At 35.7% G+C, this 17,824-nt stretch overlaps 1 protein-coding gene across 1 annotated transcript in view; it reads right to left on the minus strand.

Annotated features, from left to right (window-relative positions):
• Window positions 1–3,860: 3,860 nt before the first annotated feature.
• Window positions 3,861–17,824, minus strand: part of LOC149781495 (guanine nucleotide-binding protein subunit beta) — a 62,412-nt gene continuing 48,448 nt past the window's right edge. The window contains exons 6-9 of the mRNA XM_089935577.1: window positions 17,370–17,499; window positions 13,440–13,511; window positions 11,598–11,814; window positions 3,861–8,109 (exon numbers count right to left, since the gene is read on the minus strand). Coding sequence (XP_089791703.1) covers window positions 8,003–8,109; window positions 11,598–11,814; window positions 13,440–13,511; window positions 17,370–17,499 — 526 coding nt within the window. The 3' untranslated portion in view covers window positions 3,861–8,002. The remainder of the gene's footprint in view (window positions 8,110–11,597; window positions 11,815–13,439; window positions 13,512–17,369; window positions 17,500–17,824) is intronic.

A 17,824-nucleotide genomic window follows, 5' to 3' on the forward strand; every position in this document is an offset into this window, starting at 1 on the left:
CACACCTTGCTCAGTAGTTTTGGCGCAGAAGGGATCAACATTTAATGAATATTAATGATGACTCATAAAAGAAAAAGAAAATGGACACGCGAGTTCCGCCATGACAGGGTTCATACAGATCAGGAGAACTTAAATTCGAAGACTTTTCAATGACCAGCTTTCAGTTTTCGATGTTTACGCATAGTATCAAGTGTTCAACTTCAGTTGCTAATTCACATGCAAGAAACAAATAACAAAACAATGCAGGAATAAATACATCTAATAATATAATAAAAAAGGAAATTATAATAAACTCATCATGACTGGTCACAGAATGTTAGCCAATATTCTTTAGCTTCTGTGCCTTCTCTAACTCTAGTGCCTTAACTTGGTCTTCTTTTTCTTTTCCTTTCCTTCTGAGCCCATTTGATTGTGACAAAAGCGTTGATGGTTCTTTCTCTTCAGCTTCGTCTGTCAATTTCATCTGCCTGGAAAAGGCTGCTTACATCTTCCTCTAGTCTACGCTTCTTGGACTTTAAATTATCGATTTCTTCCATCACTATTTTTCGCTTCAACCCTCTCGCAGATATTTCTGTTTCCTCTTTCTTTTAATCTAAATATTGCCGATACTTTTGCCGGGCCCCACCTACTGACAAAAGATGGTTCTTTGTGATTAGGATGTTTTCTACTTCTTCAGCTTTTCTTAGCTGGTCTACAGTGATCCTTTGTGCTACAAGGGACTCTTTAGAAAGATTCTCTATTGTAACTTGCTTATTTATGGAGATTCCTCTTTCTACAGTGGCCTGTCCATCCGAAAGAAGAAACAACTGTTCAATGAAATTCAGTCAGAGTAGCATTCAGAGGGAGTGATTTTTAAAAGATTGTTGTTGCTGTATTGTTTAACGCCATTTTTCAGCACACGATAGGCTATACATGGCGGCCAGTATTAATGGTGGAGGAAGAACCCGGGAAATCCCCGGAAAGAACCACCGACCCTCGAGAAGCTACTGGCAAGCTTTCTCACATACCCACATTGGCCGAATCCGCGACTCGAACCCACGCAGACAGAGGTGAGATGGCAGTGATCCGTAACGGACAGCGCTTTAGACCACTCGGGGCCCCCTTTGAAAGGTAATTACAGCAGTAAACATTAACTGAATTAGTAGCACTGCCTTCCAGGGCCGTAGAGAGCGATCATGGGCCCTGGGGTAAGAAACACCCGGGCCTCTCCGAGTTTGGTCAAACAAAAAATTTCTTTTATAAAATTAAAAAAGTGTTGTTCGGCCCAGGCCCTCTTTCGGCCCCGGTCCCCGGAGATATTTCCCCAGTTGCCCCCCCCCCTTTGTCGGCCCTGCTGCCTTCTTATCTGTTCACTAGTCTTTAGGCATTCTGCAGATTGGCAGTGCGGGGAGCGTCGTGGGGGAATTTGATGTGCTTCAGAGGGAAATTAATTTGAAATCAAAATGCAAACAATTATTCAACTTACCTATGCTTACAAAATGTGGACCCTGTAATGGAATTGAAGTCTTCTCGACGTGCAGGTGCATGATACAAGAGGTTAAAGAGACTATGAGAAAACCTTCAATCTCCCATCCTGCAGCAGTACATCCTATGCAAAAAGCATTATGTAACACATGCAACCCACAACTGCCTGTTTGAAGTAACCATCTGCTTTTCAGTCTCTGCATGATTTGATACACGCGACAGTTTACATTTGGGAAATTCAATGGAAAGCTTAGAAATATATGTGTCCCAGGCCTGTAAATATCGAGCTAAACTGGTTGTAAATATCATCTGCTTGTAGCATGCCCAAAATCAAGAGTCATAGAAGTGTGAGGAGACGGTGTCTCTATCCCAAATATATAAATCCATCTGCAGATCTTTGTTCAAGCTCTCATCAAAATACAATACATAATTAGCACCTTCCCTGACTCTTTTTTTTAAAGTTGGGCTTTGAGGTAATGAGTGCTGCCAAAGTTGTAAGGCAGGCAGTCTTCCTTTCACTGCAACTGTACTGCTGGAGCAATCTTGCTGTCTGGAAACATTGAATTAAATCTAGTACTACAATCACTGCATGAATTTAAACTATAATGACTGTTTACTACTATTAAAGTCCATACTATCTTGCCTTCAGCACATCACTGCTTTGCATAAAACCTCTCACTGAAACTGCACCACTATTGCCAGCCGTTGAAGTTGCAAAACCCACTGAAATTGAAACCGGCTTTTCTGAGGCAGACAACAGTGATGATGAAGAATTAGATGTTTTATGTGCTGACATGAACGCCGCCATCAAAACAGAGGGCTCATGTTTCTTCACGAGTTGCAAGTGTTTCTTTCCTTTTGCGTGGTTAGTTAGAGCCACAATGCCCATTCATGCGATATCAGTGGTTGCAAACTATGCAAAGCGCTCTGTGCTGCGAAGTTGCATCTTTCTTCAGCCACTTAATAAAGTCTTTGTCTCGTAACCAACTATCGCTTAATGTACATTTCCCCAGCATTGTCCTAAGATCGCTTGTTCAAAAATGTCAAAAACAAATGAACCTTCCTTGCTTAGTGGAAAATTTAAAACTCTGTGAAGTGAAAGCGTGTGCATACATTAGTGACGTCATGTGAAAGAGGTGCTACGCATGATACGCGATTACCTACTGTAGATTCTGCTAACAGAGGAAAGGCTAGCAGATGACGGAAAATCAAACTGTACTTCCTGTCCAAACACACTATAAAATTAATGACTCCAAAGATTTTCCATAAAATTTTATTTTTTATGATAAATCTCTTAAATTTAATGACTTTCCATGACTGACTTTAAAGGCCTTGAAATGAGGTGCTCATGTTTCAATGACTTTCAACGACCATGCAAACCCTGCATTTAGATTAAATCCCAAATTAGGTACATGACACTTTCTAATCATTTACAAGTATGGTATACCAAGTTTTATTCCTTAAATGGAAAGGCTATACAGTTATAAAGCAATTGAGTCAAGTGTGATGGATAATTTGAAATACAGTAAAACCTTGGATTGCGAGAATAATTCGTTCCGAAAACGTGTTTGTAATCCAAAGCACTCGTGTATCAAAGCTAATTTCCCCATAAGAAATCATGGAAACTCAGATGATTCGTTCCACAACCCAAAAATATTCATACAAAAATGATTAATACAAAATACCTACTTCCACCGTAATCTTCTTCTTCTTACCGCCTTCCTTTTCAACCTTTTTCTTCATGGTGGCCATTGTTGCAGTAAAGAACAGTCACTACACTTGGACACAAAATAATAAAATGCTTTACGCACACACACGTAGTCACAACAAAACAGTATATGCTTGCATGGATGTTGACTATACGAGGCATGCCGATTGAGACCAAGCATGGGAGACGATTACCCACAATCCCGCAGCAAGAAAGAGAAGAACCATCGGCTCAGTTGTGATCACATGACTCTTAGTAGACAAAGCCGTATACAAACACCCGTATTACAAGATCTCACTCGTTTATCAAGTTAAAATTTATTAAAATATCTGCTCGTCTTGCAAAACACTCGCAGACCAAGATACTTGCAAGCCAAGGTTTTACTGTACTAGTGTCCTTGCCCTTGAAGATAGAACACCCAATTAGTGATACTTTCTAATGATGTAAACATGCAATGAATGGCCACACATAAATGCAAGAGTATATTCCCCCCCCTCTTTCTGTAAAGGCACATAGCAGCAAATATCAATAATGTTGTTGATGGGATGTAACTACTATTAACCATGCTTGCAATAGCTCCAGGATCAACTCGTGCTTGCAGCCATATAAATCAAATGTACAATCACTGCTACTCTAGACCTCCTACCATCAACACAACTGGACCTAGAAAACAAATAGAACAGACAAATTTTGTTCGACAAGTAGCTTTATTGACTAAATGAAAACAGCTACACAGTGTTTATAGTAAACTCACTTAAATGTGACTGCTTTAGCAGACTGATGAACCGACTGACCCAGAACATCCTAGGTTCAGTCCCATCATGTATGGAGTTATTTCTACTACTGTGCCCAGCTTCACGAGTTACATGTCTCTAGATAAAATGCTGAATCTAGGCTTTTGGGGACTTGATTTTATGAAGAAATTAACTTTCAAGCTGTTAATTAGTTGCCTATAATACTAATGAATGCAAAATGATAGTGTATTTCGTTTTAGAATCTTACCAAAAAGCATGGCTTAGTGTGGACATCACGTAAACAATTTCTCATTTAATGTATCTCCAACACTGGATTTGAATAATTGTTCTATATCCGAAATTTCCTAAAAGATCACATCTTTAATGTCCTAATATCTGAAATCAGATTTCATTATGAACTTTGTGTTCTTAAAAAGTCTGGTCAACACTTTAGACTTTATCCAGAGACACCCCACTGAATGCTGGGCAGTACAGAGTACAATAACTTGAATTGTATGATATTTAAATGCAATAGTTATGTACAACAATTTGTGGGGGAGGAAAAAAAATAAGAATAAATTAAAAATAATGTGCGACACTACAAAATTGATAAATATATGCAAAGATCTGTACTCAGCCATTTTAGGAATTCAATCCATAGATTTGTACAGATCTTTCGGGTACAGTACATGTCAAGATTATGATACAATAGAGAACCAGTAATTTCCTTGGGATAAAAATTTGGGATATAAATTGGATGTACAAAAAAAAAGATAATCTGACAAGTCAAAACAGTTGACAATCTTTCATAAATTATAAACTTACAAACATGAAGATCTGTGGCCCATATTTTAAATGTTTATATCAATACCCACGATGTACATTTCTTACACATAATAATGTTTATATGGTTTGTAATGTTTTTAATATAAAAAAATGTATCTAGTTTTCACCTTTTTCTCCTTAAATCTACAGTTTTATGTATTTCTTTTTATTAATGTGATCCCTATTTGCTAAAAACGTTTTCCCCTACTATCAACTATTTCCCATGACTAAATATATTTGGACACACAAAACTACTTCCCTTTCACCGAGTGTCAAGCTGTTTAGTGTTTTATTCCTTTGCCGAAAGAATAACAAGCTGGAGTGCCATGCACCTATCTCAACATATTCTCCTGAATAAATACAACACTAAACTTGGGTGAAAAGAAAACAGTAGCAAAATATAACTGTGGAAGTCTTGTAAAAATGAGTCAGCTATGCCTTGTACTTCCATAATACTATAATGACGAGTTTTATAAAATGAACATTACATGTACTGTGGTGTTATGACATGGGAAAAGAAATTTATAAGAAAGACATGTAGTTGTAGGTATGTTTTTCTATTACTCTGGAAAAGTAATCATATGGCATGAACCGAATATTTGACTGTCATTAAAAGAAGTACCTGGCTATTACTCTGATGTTTGATAGAAACACTAAGACTAGTACAGAGCATATGAAAAAGTTAAAAAAACATTACACACATGATCCAGTTATACTAAAACGATCTTACACACCCACATCCATGCACAGAGAAAGCCTCAATATGTGTACAATGTAATTCATTCAGACATGCTTTGCAGCCATCAAGGCCTTTGAATACATATATTAAAGTCACCATATTTTGTAAATCTTGTCACATTTTGTAAATCTTCCTCAATAACTACTACCATTAATGAACCAGACATAATACAATAACGTCAAACCATTACGAAATTCCAAAAGAATCAATACATTTCCCTTTCAAGTTAGAAAGCGTCCGATCAATGAGAGTCTATTGCACTTCAACATATAGGTGAAGGGTAAAAAAGAACGTACCTTAGAAATACATTTTTACCTAATGGACCAAACTTTATAAGAGGGTTCTAACAACTCGATGGAAAATTAGTGGAGAATGTAAAAATCGCTAAAAATTGTTAAAAGGATAATAATTGCTGTATAAAAATTAGGATTTGCCTCAAATGGCACGACTTTAATACTGAATATATAATGTAGTACAAATTTCTTCTTTTCTTTAACAAAAGAAATAAAGCCTTCTTTACCAATTGTCCAAAGTTGAATGTAATTCAATCCTTATACTTGTTAATACCTAGACTCGGAGACATGTACATGATTTTCTGAAAGATCATGTATCAGAAAAAGCATCACTATTTCATCTGCTGAGACAATTTAACATCATTCCTTCAACTAACCAGTATGACATGACATTACATATTGTACAATCAAGAAATAATTAACCATATACACTGCAAACTTCACAAACCCCAATTTGCTGGCACCAGATCTAAGTCCATGCAGTTTGCTGTCAGACTCAACTTGAAGAGAGTGCATATGGCAACCGGGCATTATGTCTGATTATGTCTAGGTCATCAGCGAATCACTTTCTCTTTAAACTCAGTGCTCCACCTTCACTCCATATAGATATACAGCTTTAAATATTACCTGTACCATAATTTATTTCAAAGGTATAAACCTTGGGCTTCCATACATCGAAGTCACCCGTTTTCTAGCTCTAAACACGGCTGCTCACATTTCATATCTTCAATTCAAATTATCAACATAATGGCAAATTCAATAATACCGACAGATCCATTTTTTTTTCTGTAGGAATTTCAGATCATTTTACTGCACAGTCAGTAAGGGCTGTACCATTTAAACATGCATAGTACCCTGGGAAGGCAGTTTTTTGAAAATATACGCTTGGTTACTTTGAATTCACAGAGTTAAAATGAGAAGAAAATTCTTAAGTGACCTCTGACCAAATACCCTACATTAAAAGTGCCTTCATTGGGTCCCATTTATGTTTTACTGGAACAGCTCTAATAATGAATAGTAACAACTGATCCATTTAATTAAATCATGCAATTGTACAATAATAATGATAGTAATTTTCCCTTCTACTTTGCTTTTCACAATGGGGGCAAATGGTGAAGAAACAGAGGCTGAACATGTCCAATGTATTCATCACAAAGATTCATTCATTAAGCGGACCATACAAATATAGCCATGATAATACAGACATAATACAGCACACACAATATGGACCTATAAGCGGTCATCTAAATATACATGAATATAGTACTGGCTGGGTGAAAGTTCATTATATCATACTAAAGATTCGTCCCATCCATGATCCAGAACAATTGAAATGCATTTCATAAATTACAGATTTACACATTTTGCATCAACCATTTATTAATCTAGAAATGCAGCCTTCTTTCTGTGTATGAAGAGAATGTGAACAATTTGTTCCTGGCCTTTCAACGACTCGACTTGTTGGTACAAAGAAGTTCCTGTAATTTCCTTGTTTCTTCCCTCTCTATATTCAACACAGTTTTCCAAACAAGAAGCTTCTTTTCTCTGCAGAATTGCTATATGATTGTTTCCTTGTTGCATAAATGTTGTCGAGTCAATCTGGTTGGTCACAGAAGCTTAAATCATGGCATGAGTAAAAGGTCACTCAATATCTTAAATCATGGCATGAGTAAAAGGTCACTCAATATCTTAAAAATATCACTCAAAATCACTTGTACTCGTAAAGATCTGCAAGTTACACAACTCGTTTGCCCAGAATAACCTTTTTTTTTTGTTGAAACACCAATGAAAATTTTCAATTTATTGTTTGCTTTTAATTGTGTTTGGAATCAGACAAAGCTCTGCAATTAATTCTTGTACTGCACTTAAGAACTGTTTTGATCCCTCTAACATTGAATTTGGCCCTATGCTTTTATCTGGTACAGGTGTCCATTAAAAAAAACACAAGCAATCACGTTGCCTTAGATGACTGGTGATGACAATAAAGTCAAAAGTAATGTGAACTTCTCACATCATGAGCACAAACTGATAAAACAAGGAGCATAGATTATGAATAATAATGATCAACTCCAAAGAAAAAAGAAAAAAGTAAAACCACTGGAAATTTGTTCTCCCTAGGTCTATGTAACTTGCAAATCAATGCACTATCTTCCACAGATATCAGACTGATGACTATTGCGATTGAGGCCTGAATTTATCAGTAGTTCATAATAGTTTATAGATCGTCAAACATTAAGCCTCAGTTCCAGATTTTCAGGAAACTATCCCAGGATCCTGTAGCAACGGCCATACCATCCTCTGTCACACCTAGGCAGCTGACCCTGTTGTCATGGCCAGCAAGGACACCTGCAAACAAATCACAAATATAATTGAAAGTTTTTCAAAAAATGACACTATTAAATTATAACTAGATTATACATTATCACAAGAAGAGGTTTTGAAAGTCTGTCTTTCCTGTAACCCAATTTATAATTTACATTTCTGAAAAAAAGAATTTCATAAAAGTAATCTTCACATTACTGATGTCAATCTTACCTATATAATTCTATTTGCTAATGACAAGGTGGGCAGAGGGGTATTATTTCCCTCGATACAGGAAGAATATATTGGATTGAAAAAGTAATGACAGATTAAATTTTAGACACAACGTTTTAAGAAATTAGCATTGAATCCTGCAATCATGCATACTATAATAACTAAAGTTTCACCTGAATGCAGCAAATAAAGCAGTACAAAAAATGAAAATTGCAGAACATCATTGATGCTATTGCCACCAGAAAGTGAATTATTCGTCTACCTGTTAAATAAAAGACAAAACTTCATAATGGAGAATGAAAAGTAGTCATTGTGACCTACTTTTATCAAGTAATGCTCCAGATAAATCAGGCTTCATCAATGTACCTAATATAAATGCAGTCTATGCAGTAGCAGTTGAAGAGTTTAAAGGCACATAAGCACATTTATAGCTTGTGTGATTAGGATTTTAAACGTAGCTTTAACAATTTTTCAGTCATATCGCTACGATGTCTGCAGTGTGACAGTTTATAGTGATGTCTAGCACTGGGGCAACATACTACAGACATGTAGCATGATGTCCCACCCAGTCACATTATCCTGACACCAGGCTGACCAGTCTTAACACTAACCTCTTAATGCTAAGCACCTAGCAAGGTAGCTGTTAGAATCATTTTTTAAAGTCTTTGGTATGACTTGGCTAGGTTCGGTACCCAAAACCTCCCACTTCCAAGGCAGACACTCTAACAACTAGGCCACTGGAGTGGTCATTTATAGCTATATGGAACTATGGGGCCAATTAAAAAAAGTTCTAAAACCATAGTCTATCAAACAGACGGATGCCCAACTGAGTGAAAAGAATTTCCGGAATCTAAGATAAGTTCATTTCTTCCTTTAAGCTGCAGAGCATTGAAATCATCTATTATATTCTTCAGCAATAACAACATCTTCAAAATAGTTGCTTTGATGGACACTGGATGTCCGACTGGCATCATTTTCATTTGGGACCAAATCATCATCATCAGAAGTCTTTTGGGGGAGGGGAGGAGTCAAAACAAGTTTTTAAGATAACTGTCATGGCTGCTATATTGGACATGCAACTGGTGCCTTTTTCATTTAATACCAAGGAGGTACCATAAGAAGTCTACTAGTGAAATCCCCATGTTGATAGAAACATTCATTTGTGAGTAGCTATAATATTTTCAAGATGGTCACCATGAAGTGGCCATAGTGGTAGTTAATTTGCATCATTTCAACTTGTCACAAGAACTCGTCAATTAAAAAAAAACTCATGTTAAAATAACTTTCCACTCAAGAGTAGCAATAACAAGATTTTCAGGATGGCCACCATGGTGCCATCAAGGTAAAAAGTTATATTTCTGTAAAAGGTGTATAAAATAAAAGATAGAGGTAAAACCTGTAAAGTCCTTAAAACATAGTGCAAAAACATTTAACTGAAACAAACTTCCAAATGTTCAAATATTTTTAAGCATCACTTCACTTTGAGGTCAAAATTAATGCGAATCCAAAATACTCGAATTCCAGATTAATATGGCTTCACTGTGCAGATGACCTATTAATTATTCATTGACAAGATAACCTTAAATCTACTAATGTGAACTGCACATCACTTTAAATTTGTCGGGTACCAACTTTTGTGCTTTTTTTTGTAGTTATTGTTGACAAAGAAATATTTTTTTAGAATTAAATATTTAAAGCACACCCCCACTCTGTATCCAATGGTAGAGATCACTACTTTCTGTGCTCGTTTTAAAACCTATGGTATTTACAGACAAACATCTATCACAATTATGTTTACGAAAGATGATGAACAAAGGAAATTTACTGAATACAATTTATTCATATGCATAAGTTATAAACTTGAAACAAATGCATCGACTCTGATGCAATGAAAATAAATTACTCCCAGCTTTGTACTTCTGTACTTTCCAAAGAATATATTATATCCATTTATACTCACTAAAATGTTATGAAATCCAAGAAACAAGACCATATTAAAGTTCAAGAAAATTAAATGTTAGAGCTTGCTCCTTCTTAAAAGCACATGTATTCTTGAATTATGATGGTATCTCAATCTAGGAATCTATCCAGCACAGTGAACGATCTTGTGGCAGTGATTATCGACTGTTCAAGACTCAATTTAATTCAAATATTAGTCATTTTGTAAATAAATAAAAAATGTTCACCTGATTTTTTTATTTAGTTGTCACATATTCCTGACTATCCAATGAGCATTTCATACATAAACTAAATGCTTTAATAAACAGTCAGCACATCAGTCCTGCTTTCTCAAAGCCCATTTTATTCATGTCCGTCTAAGGTCACACTTTATCATGTGTGGTGATGATCCAATTTGCTCAGCATGAATTGCCTCAAGGAATGTCTTCAAGTCGATCAAGACCTTATCTGAAACCATCTTTATAGTCCTCCTATCGAATTAAATGAGCAATACCATGGGCATGTTGCACAAACAATGGTTTGATGCAATTTTCCCTTGAATGAGACAGCAGCTTCTGCCCTTAATGTACTCTAAAAACAAAAGAGTATCACCTTTAAGTTTCCCAATAATAATTTACCTAGTTAACCTACTGTTCATACTCGCTTACAAGTTGAGTCCACTGTAAACAACATGTATAATGTGCTGGCAGAAGAGGCTCAATATTGGTTGTTCTACCGAATATTCTAAACAAATTATACAGACCCAGATCTGCTGTAGCATTATGATATGGCACATCTCGGTCTGTGCAGTTCTATGGTAATTACAGCAGCAGGCTTTAAGCCTGTTTGTTCAAAAAGACATGGAGGTGAATGTTGGGTGTTTCCTCTTACAATGATACATACATTGTCACTCAATAGGCTGCATCCCACCCCTCAAATGACAAATCTACGAAATTAAGTACCCACAAGTATGCACTGTTTAAATAAGCAATGAAATCTGACTACCCACGAATGTAAAGTGATTCAATGTATAAAATTCTTGTAAAGATTTGTCAATATATTTCAAGTGCACTATTCATCACAGACTTAACATTCTGTCAGAACTGGACTAAAAATTGACATGTTATAAAAATATGAATTATGGGTATTATATTGTACAAAACTCAGTGTGCTGAAGTCCTGTGCCTAATAGAGGAAACATACTGTATACATACAAAGAGCCACCAAGGTAAATATGCAATGATTTATATGTGCCTTGCATATTATGTATATTAACACAATCTAAATGTGATGATATCTAATGGAGACCAATGAGAGATAGCAGCTGACAGTTGTTGACGGTCCACTAAACTGATACCAACCTGCTCTCTCTTGCTTCAATACGTCCCAAACATTGCAGTTGAAATCATCATAGCCACCAAGCAGGAGACGGCCAGATTTAGAGAAGGCAACAGAAGTGATTCCACAAATAATGTTGTCATGGGAATACATCCCAATTTCCTGGTCAGCACGTATATCAAACAGTCGACATGTAGCATCATCAGATCCAGTGGCAAAAGCATAACCATTTGGAAAATACTGGAACGATAAATAATGAAATATGAAATATTTTAAAATGTGAATTATCAGACACCACAGCTGACTAATCATATGACTAAGACTTTTGTTGTTGTGAGCTTAATGCCATTTTTCAGCACATGATAGGGTACAGATGATGACTAGTACAATTGGTGAAGGCAGAATTTGGGAGAACCCCTGGGAGGAATCACTGACCCACAGGAACCTGTCTCACATACCCACAATGTCAAAGACCGAGACTCAAACACACATGGAAAAAGTTAAGATGGAAGTGACCGATAAAGGCGAGTATTTAAGATCATCTAGCCATCATGAGCCCCCAAGACTAGGATAACCATGCCTACTTATAACAAGAGGCACAGGTGGGCCCAACATTATTCAACTTGGCACATGTAACATGTCAGCTATGGAATGAAAATTACACGTATTGAAATTGAAGAGGGGAAACCAATGCTTTGAGCACGGTTACAACAATATCTATTAATGTTGGTGCCATTTATCTTCTTTCCAAGACCACCTGCATACATATATGTATTTCTTCGCATGAAATTTACATTTATATGCATTAAAACAAAAGGCATCCTCCACAAAAGGTCTTCTGCCACTTGGGACCAGGCACCAATTCATAACTTTGATAGAGTTTACAGCCTCATCCTCATAGCAGACACAAGCAACTGTTATTATAACAGGACTTGATCAGTACAGAGAACATGGGTTTGTCCTTCCTCTCAAACAGAATCTCATATGTGGAGTCGTAACTTGGAAACAATGTTTCCACTGATGGTAGTTGCAGACCTACCAACCCTAATAAGACCATCTCAGTAAGGAATTTGATTTTTCCTTGAATTGGACCAGTTTTTGGTAAGGTGCAATGAAACATCATGTACTGCAATTGTCGAACTGGAAAACATGCATTTAAAAGAGAAGTGCAATTCAACTTGGATACAGTGATGGTGAACATTGTGTTCAACTCAACAGTTTGTATTTACTTGAACCTTAATTACCTCCAGTACAGTTTGACAAACTGCAATTCCAAACATCATGGAGCTTAAAGGCTTCTTCGTTTCTCTGTCTGATGTAATCCTTATTAAAAAGATACCACTACGCAACCTTACACATGAAAAAAGGAAACTATTCCTGATGGACCATTTTCTTAAATAAATGAATGGTTTCAGCTGGATTATGCATTAGGTCTGCTTTTCAACTTCTCTAACCTCGCTAGAAAAATGTATGACTCGTGTTCCCTGCATTTATATTATAGTGGTAGTACTATGTGTTTACAAAGAAAATAAGCTTGTCATTCGTATCATAGAAATGCAAACCACAGTGGCTAAAATGCCATTCTTTATTTATGGCAACCGGGAGTTATGCCATCTTGAGCAAAACAATACTGTGCCTCTCAGCTGTTAGCTTTTGTCACTTGACAATTACTGGTGGTAATAATAGCTAGTAATTACCAAAATAACAAAACCAAATGTGTACATCTGAACACAAATTCATCAGTGCCAAACAATTCTGGTTGTAAAAAGCAGGTGGTCACTGACTGGGAAGACCGTTCAGACCAATGTACCCATGTAGTTGTGCACTTTATTAAAAAGAGATAGATAATCCACAGGTTAACTCACCACTATAGCATTGATATCTGACTCGTGACCAGAGAACGTCTGTTTGCACATTCCATCTCTAATGTCCCACAGCTGAAACAGAAATATACATTACATTTAGAAGTGCAGTAATACTGTAAATTGTGAGAATCAAGCTGTATGTTGCCTACTTCTTTGCTACTCTGTACATGTATCAGCAAAGCTGAATACCTGAAATCACTACCTGCTGAACATGTCAAACTGACAAGAACTATGTGAAGCCTAGCCCTGAGTTAGGGAAAAAGGTTTTAGAAACATCCAACTTTTATTATCCTCCATGACTTGTTTGGGCACCTGATCAAATAAAACTTTACCATTTGAAAAAGGCCCATCAATTAGGTCTTATGTATTCTTGAGGCAGCAGTTCAATTAGATGTCAGTAAAAAAAAAAAAAAAAAAAAAAAAAAAAAAACCTTTAGAGTGGAATAATCTATTGTCATTGGCTGCAATTCTATCACGCTGAAAAAGAAAATAAACTTTTTAGAAGAAAAAAATAATTAGAGAGGAAACCAATGGATCATGGAAAGATAACACTAAATCTAAAGCAGCCGCAAATCCTGAAGAAATTTTTTTTTACACATTTTCTGGTTCATTTAATAATTATGTATATCAATGTTTTATATTTTGTTACAACTTTTTATATCCTTCCACTATTTTTATATTCTATTTTATATTTTAGAAAGATATGGCAACTGCATTAATTTTCAGAAAAAATATCCTGCAAAAGCCATTAGCATTTTCCCAGACAAGTCTAATGGGACCAACTGCAAAACACACACACAAGCCCAGATCAGCTGCACTTAACAAGCATTATGAGAATGTTAATACTGTAGTTGTTATCTACAGGTAAATATAAGATTGTGATGGATAATGAAATGGCGATGCCCATCACAGGAACTGATAAGTGATACCATGTATTAAGTGAAGTACTAGAATATTGGATCTAAGGTACTAATGTAATGGATCGTGTGTGTGTAAACAAGGTTAAAAGAAATGCTTCAATTCAAGACCGTTTTATTTTTGAATATGAAATCATGATAAAATGCTCAATAAAAGGAAAAGAAGACTATAACATGGATATGATTATGTGTAATATACACTGAGATTATATGCTGACCTTCATAACCTCAATCGAACAATTAGCCTAAAATGCAAGTATTTTGTAAGTCATAAATTCTGAGTCTGGTGGGAGATAGCTGCTAATATTTATAATAAAAATCATTAAGGTCATGTAGGCATTCATTGCAGATTATTTAAGTAATGGGGAATTTTTTAAAATTAGATTCTACACACTTTTAGATGGCACTTAATTACTTTATTTTGATCCTCATACATCCATATTCCTCTGGAAGGTCATTATTTACATGCCACGATAAGTACATGAAGCAAAATGAATGCTAAAGTATGTGGACATTTTTAGACAAGATCAACCTAAAGGTGTGACCTATTACAATCTGGATTAAATGTTGTGTGCTGTGAAATCATAATGAAAGCTATACATATTGATAAACAAATTCCAACTACCTTATACTGTGATGATTAAAGCTCAACATGTTCTTTTCTTGACAGTTTTAGTACCTGGCTACCCTTGTAAACATCCATAGCAATTTATAATTTCGTCTTAAATTTCTTGATGACAGTTAAGGTAAGGAACATTTAATAATCAGGTCTGAATAGACTCTGGTAAAAACAAAATGAGTATTATATTTTAAAACAACAATTTTTTATTTCAAATGAATGAAAATGTGCATACATGACCTGTATTACTTTTCTCAAGTACTGCACAATATTACCTTTGCATTAAGCTGGAATCAATAGCAGAGAAACAAATTTGACTGAATTGATTCTGATTACTGTAATACAGAGACAACTTCAGTCCAGTCTGATCTCTACAACCTGTGACACAAACTGAGGTTTATATGGTTTAATTAGGTTTACACTCAATCAGTATCAATACATAAACATTTTGTATTATGTCTTGTCCAAACCCTTTTAGGATGTAGCAAGGTTGCTAGGCATCAGTGAGGAGTAAACAACTACCAGTGAATGCAGACAACAATGAAAATACATAAACTAGGATAAAAATGAAGAATATAATACTAAAAGTTCAAAACATACTTATACTTGTATAAAGCAAGCCAGCTTTAACAATTAACAAATGAAATTTAATTTTAAAACTTCTGAAATTTGACAGATTTAGTGGTCATATGATCTAGTGTCAGCCAACCCAACTGCAGACATTCTGTAATGTCAAGCGATGAAACCAAGCTTAGTGCTATTCAAATGCTTATTTGAATGGGAATATAGGTGTGATAAACAAATATCTGGTTATAATAATTTCATATTAAGTAAGATTCTATGTACATGTATGATATCACAAAAGGCATACATCCAAAAATGTACACAAGAAATCTGACCAATTTGCTATTAAAAAGCAACACTAAAGCATAATTGTCATGACATATAGGTGTAAAAGTTACAATGAAAGCTAACATATAAGCATTATGAAGGTTGGATTTAAAACCAAAAGTTACATGAATCTGGTAACCTTGAAGCTAAATACTGCTGACCTCGAAATAGCACGACACTAAATACAATTACACCAACGGCATGACCATGTCTGAATCAGCCTGCAAATTCTTAACAAAGGGCTGTTATCAGTTGCCATGCATCCTTAGCTACTAATATGCACGTAGGAAGATTTGCATTTCTTAGCAGTGAGAGCCATTAAAACTGTCCAACACCAATATTAGTGCCCTATATTGTGTTGTTTTCATTTTCCCAGAATTCTATTTGCAACAAATATGCCAAACAAGGTGAAGTTTGAACTAATAAACATTTGTAATATAATATTGGTGAACAAATAAAGGTTGAAACATTGCAGTCCTATTTAACCATCTTGATGCTTTTTTACAGATCAAAGATATGGGTCAATTTCTACTCCAAGGAGCTTCTCAATCCTCAATGGTCTTCTATGGCGACAGACGGGGCAAATTCTGCTCGTTTGGGCAACAACAATGGCCTGGAATTTCTATCAGTGTGCTGGGTGTGTACTTCACCATGGTTGATGTGTAAACCAATCTATTTCTTGCCATGTTTATTCTGTCAGTGTTTAACACTGGGTTTCTGTTTTACCTTGGCTGATGCACAAGAGTGTCTACTGTCAGTTCTAAACACTAGATGTCAGTTTTACCTTGGTTGATGTACAAGAGTGTCTATTGTCAGTTCTAAACACTAGATGTCAGTTTTACTTTGGTTGATGTACAAGAGTGTCTATTGTCAGTTCTAAACACTAGATGTCAGTTTTATGCTGGTTGATGCATACAAGATTCTCTTTGTATCAATATTAGCCAGGGCACACAACAAAGTGTGGCTGCCTGTGCTGAAATTTCCCCGTTTTTCACCAGTGCACATAAATAAAAACAGTTCATCAACAACACCTGTAACAATCTCCAACATGTCAATTAATGCATCTGCTTTATTAATTGTTAAGTGACTATTTTGTGAAGAAGATTGATAGATTCAAACCATGTTAAAGCTCATGTTGGAAAACATCAGAAGACAATTTTAACTGAACTTGCTGTGAATGGTTAAGTTGGTTTATGTGTATTCATTAGAAACAAATAAATTTCAGCACAGCAGCCACAGATGATAGGAGTGTACAATGTGCTGTCAGTGCTAAACACTAGCTGTCAGTGTCACCATTACTAACATATATAATCATGTCTATTTGCAAAACAATGGGTGACAGTCCAGACAGTTATGTCACTGTTGAACACTGAATGTTAGATTTATCTTTGTTGACATATATAAACCAATATATTTAATTACTATGAAACAATGGTGTCAGTTTTACCAGGACTGATCTGCAAGACTTTTCTGTCGCTGCCAAACACTGAAAATTAGTATTACCTTTGCTGATGCATCACAGGCTCCGGAGACAAATGTTCTCATATCCGGTGCAAGGGACAAACTCATTACATCTCCTGTGTGACCTGTAAATGCAGTTGTTTGCTGGCCTGTTTCTATATCCCATAATGCACTGCAAGACAAAAAAGACATGATAACGAAAAGAAACTAATGGCTAAATATATATCTGAAATTATCTACAAGTTTCAATTCCTGTTTCCTTTACCCCCATCCTCATTGTTGCTGCTTCAGCTATTTTTGTTTAGCTGTGTATTTAATTACTTTAGCACTTACTATTCACAATGAGTTGTTTTGCAGCAAGACAGGGAAATCTCTGGTTTTAACACCATTTTTCAGCACAAGATAGGTTATATATGGTGGCCAAGAAACATCTGCTCATCAGGCCTGCAACATTTAGCATTTTATCTGCTTTGGCCACCAGCCAAAAAATGTTGATT

The sequence above is a fragment of the Sinohyriopsis cumingii genome, chromosome 15 (assembly GCF_028554795.1).
Source record: "Sinohyriopsis cumingii isolate HCF-2022 chromosome 15, ASM2855479v2, whole genome shotgun sequence".
Classification (NCBI taxonomy): Eukaryota; Metazoa; Mollusca; class Bivalvia; order Unionida; family Unionidae; genus Sinohyriopsis; species Sinohyriopsis cumingii.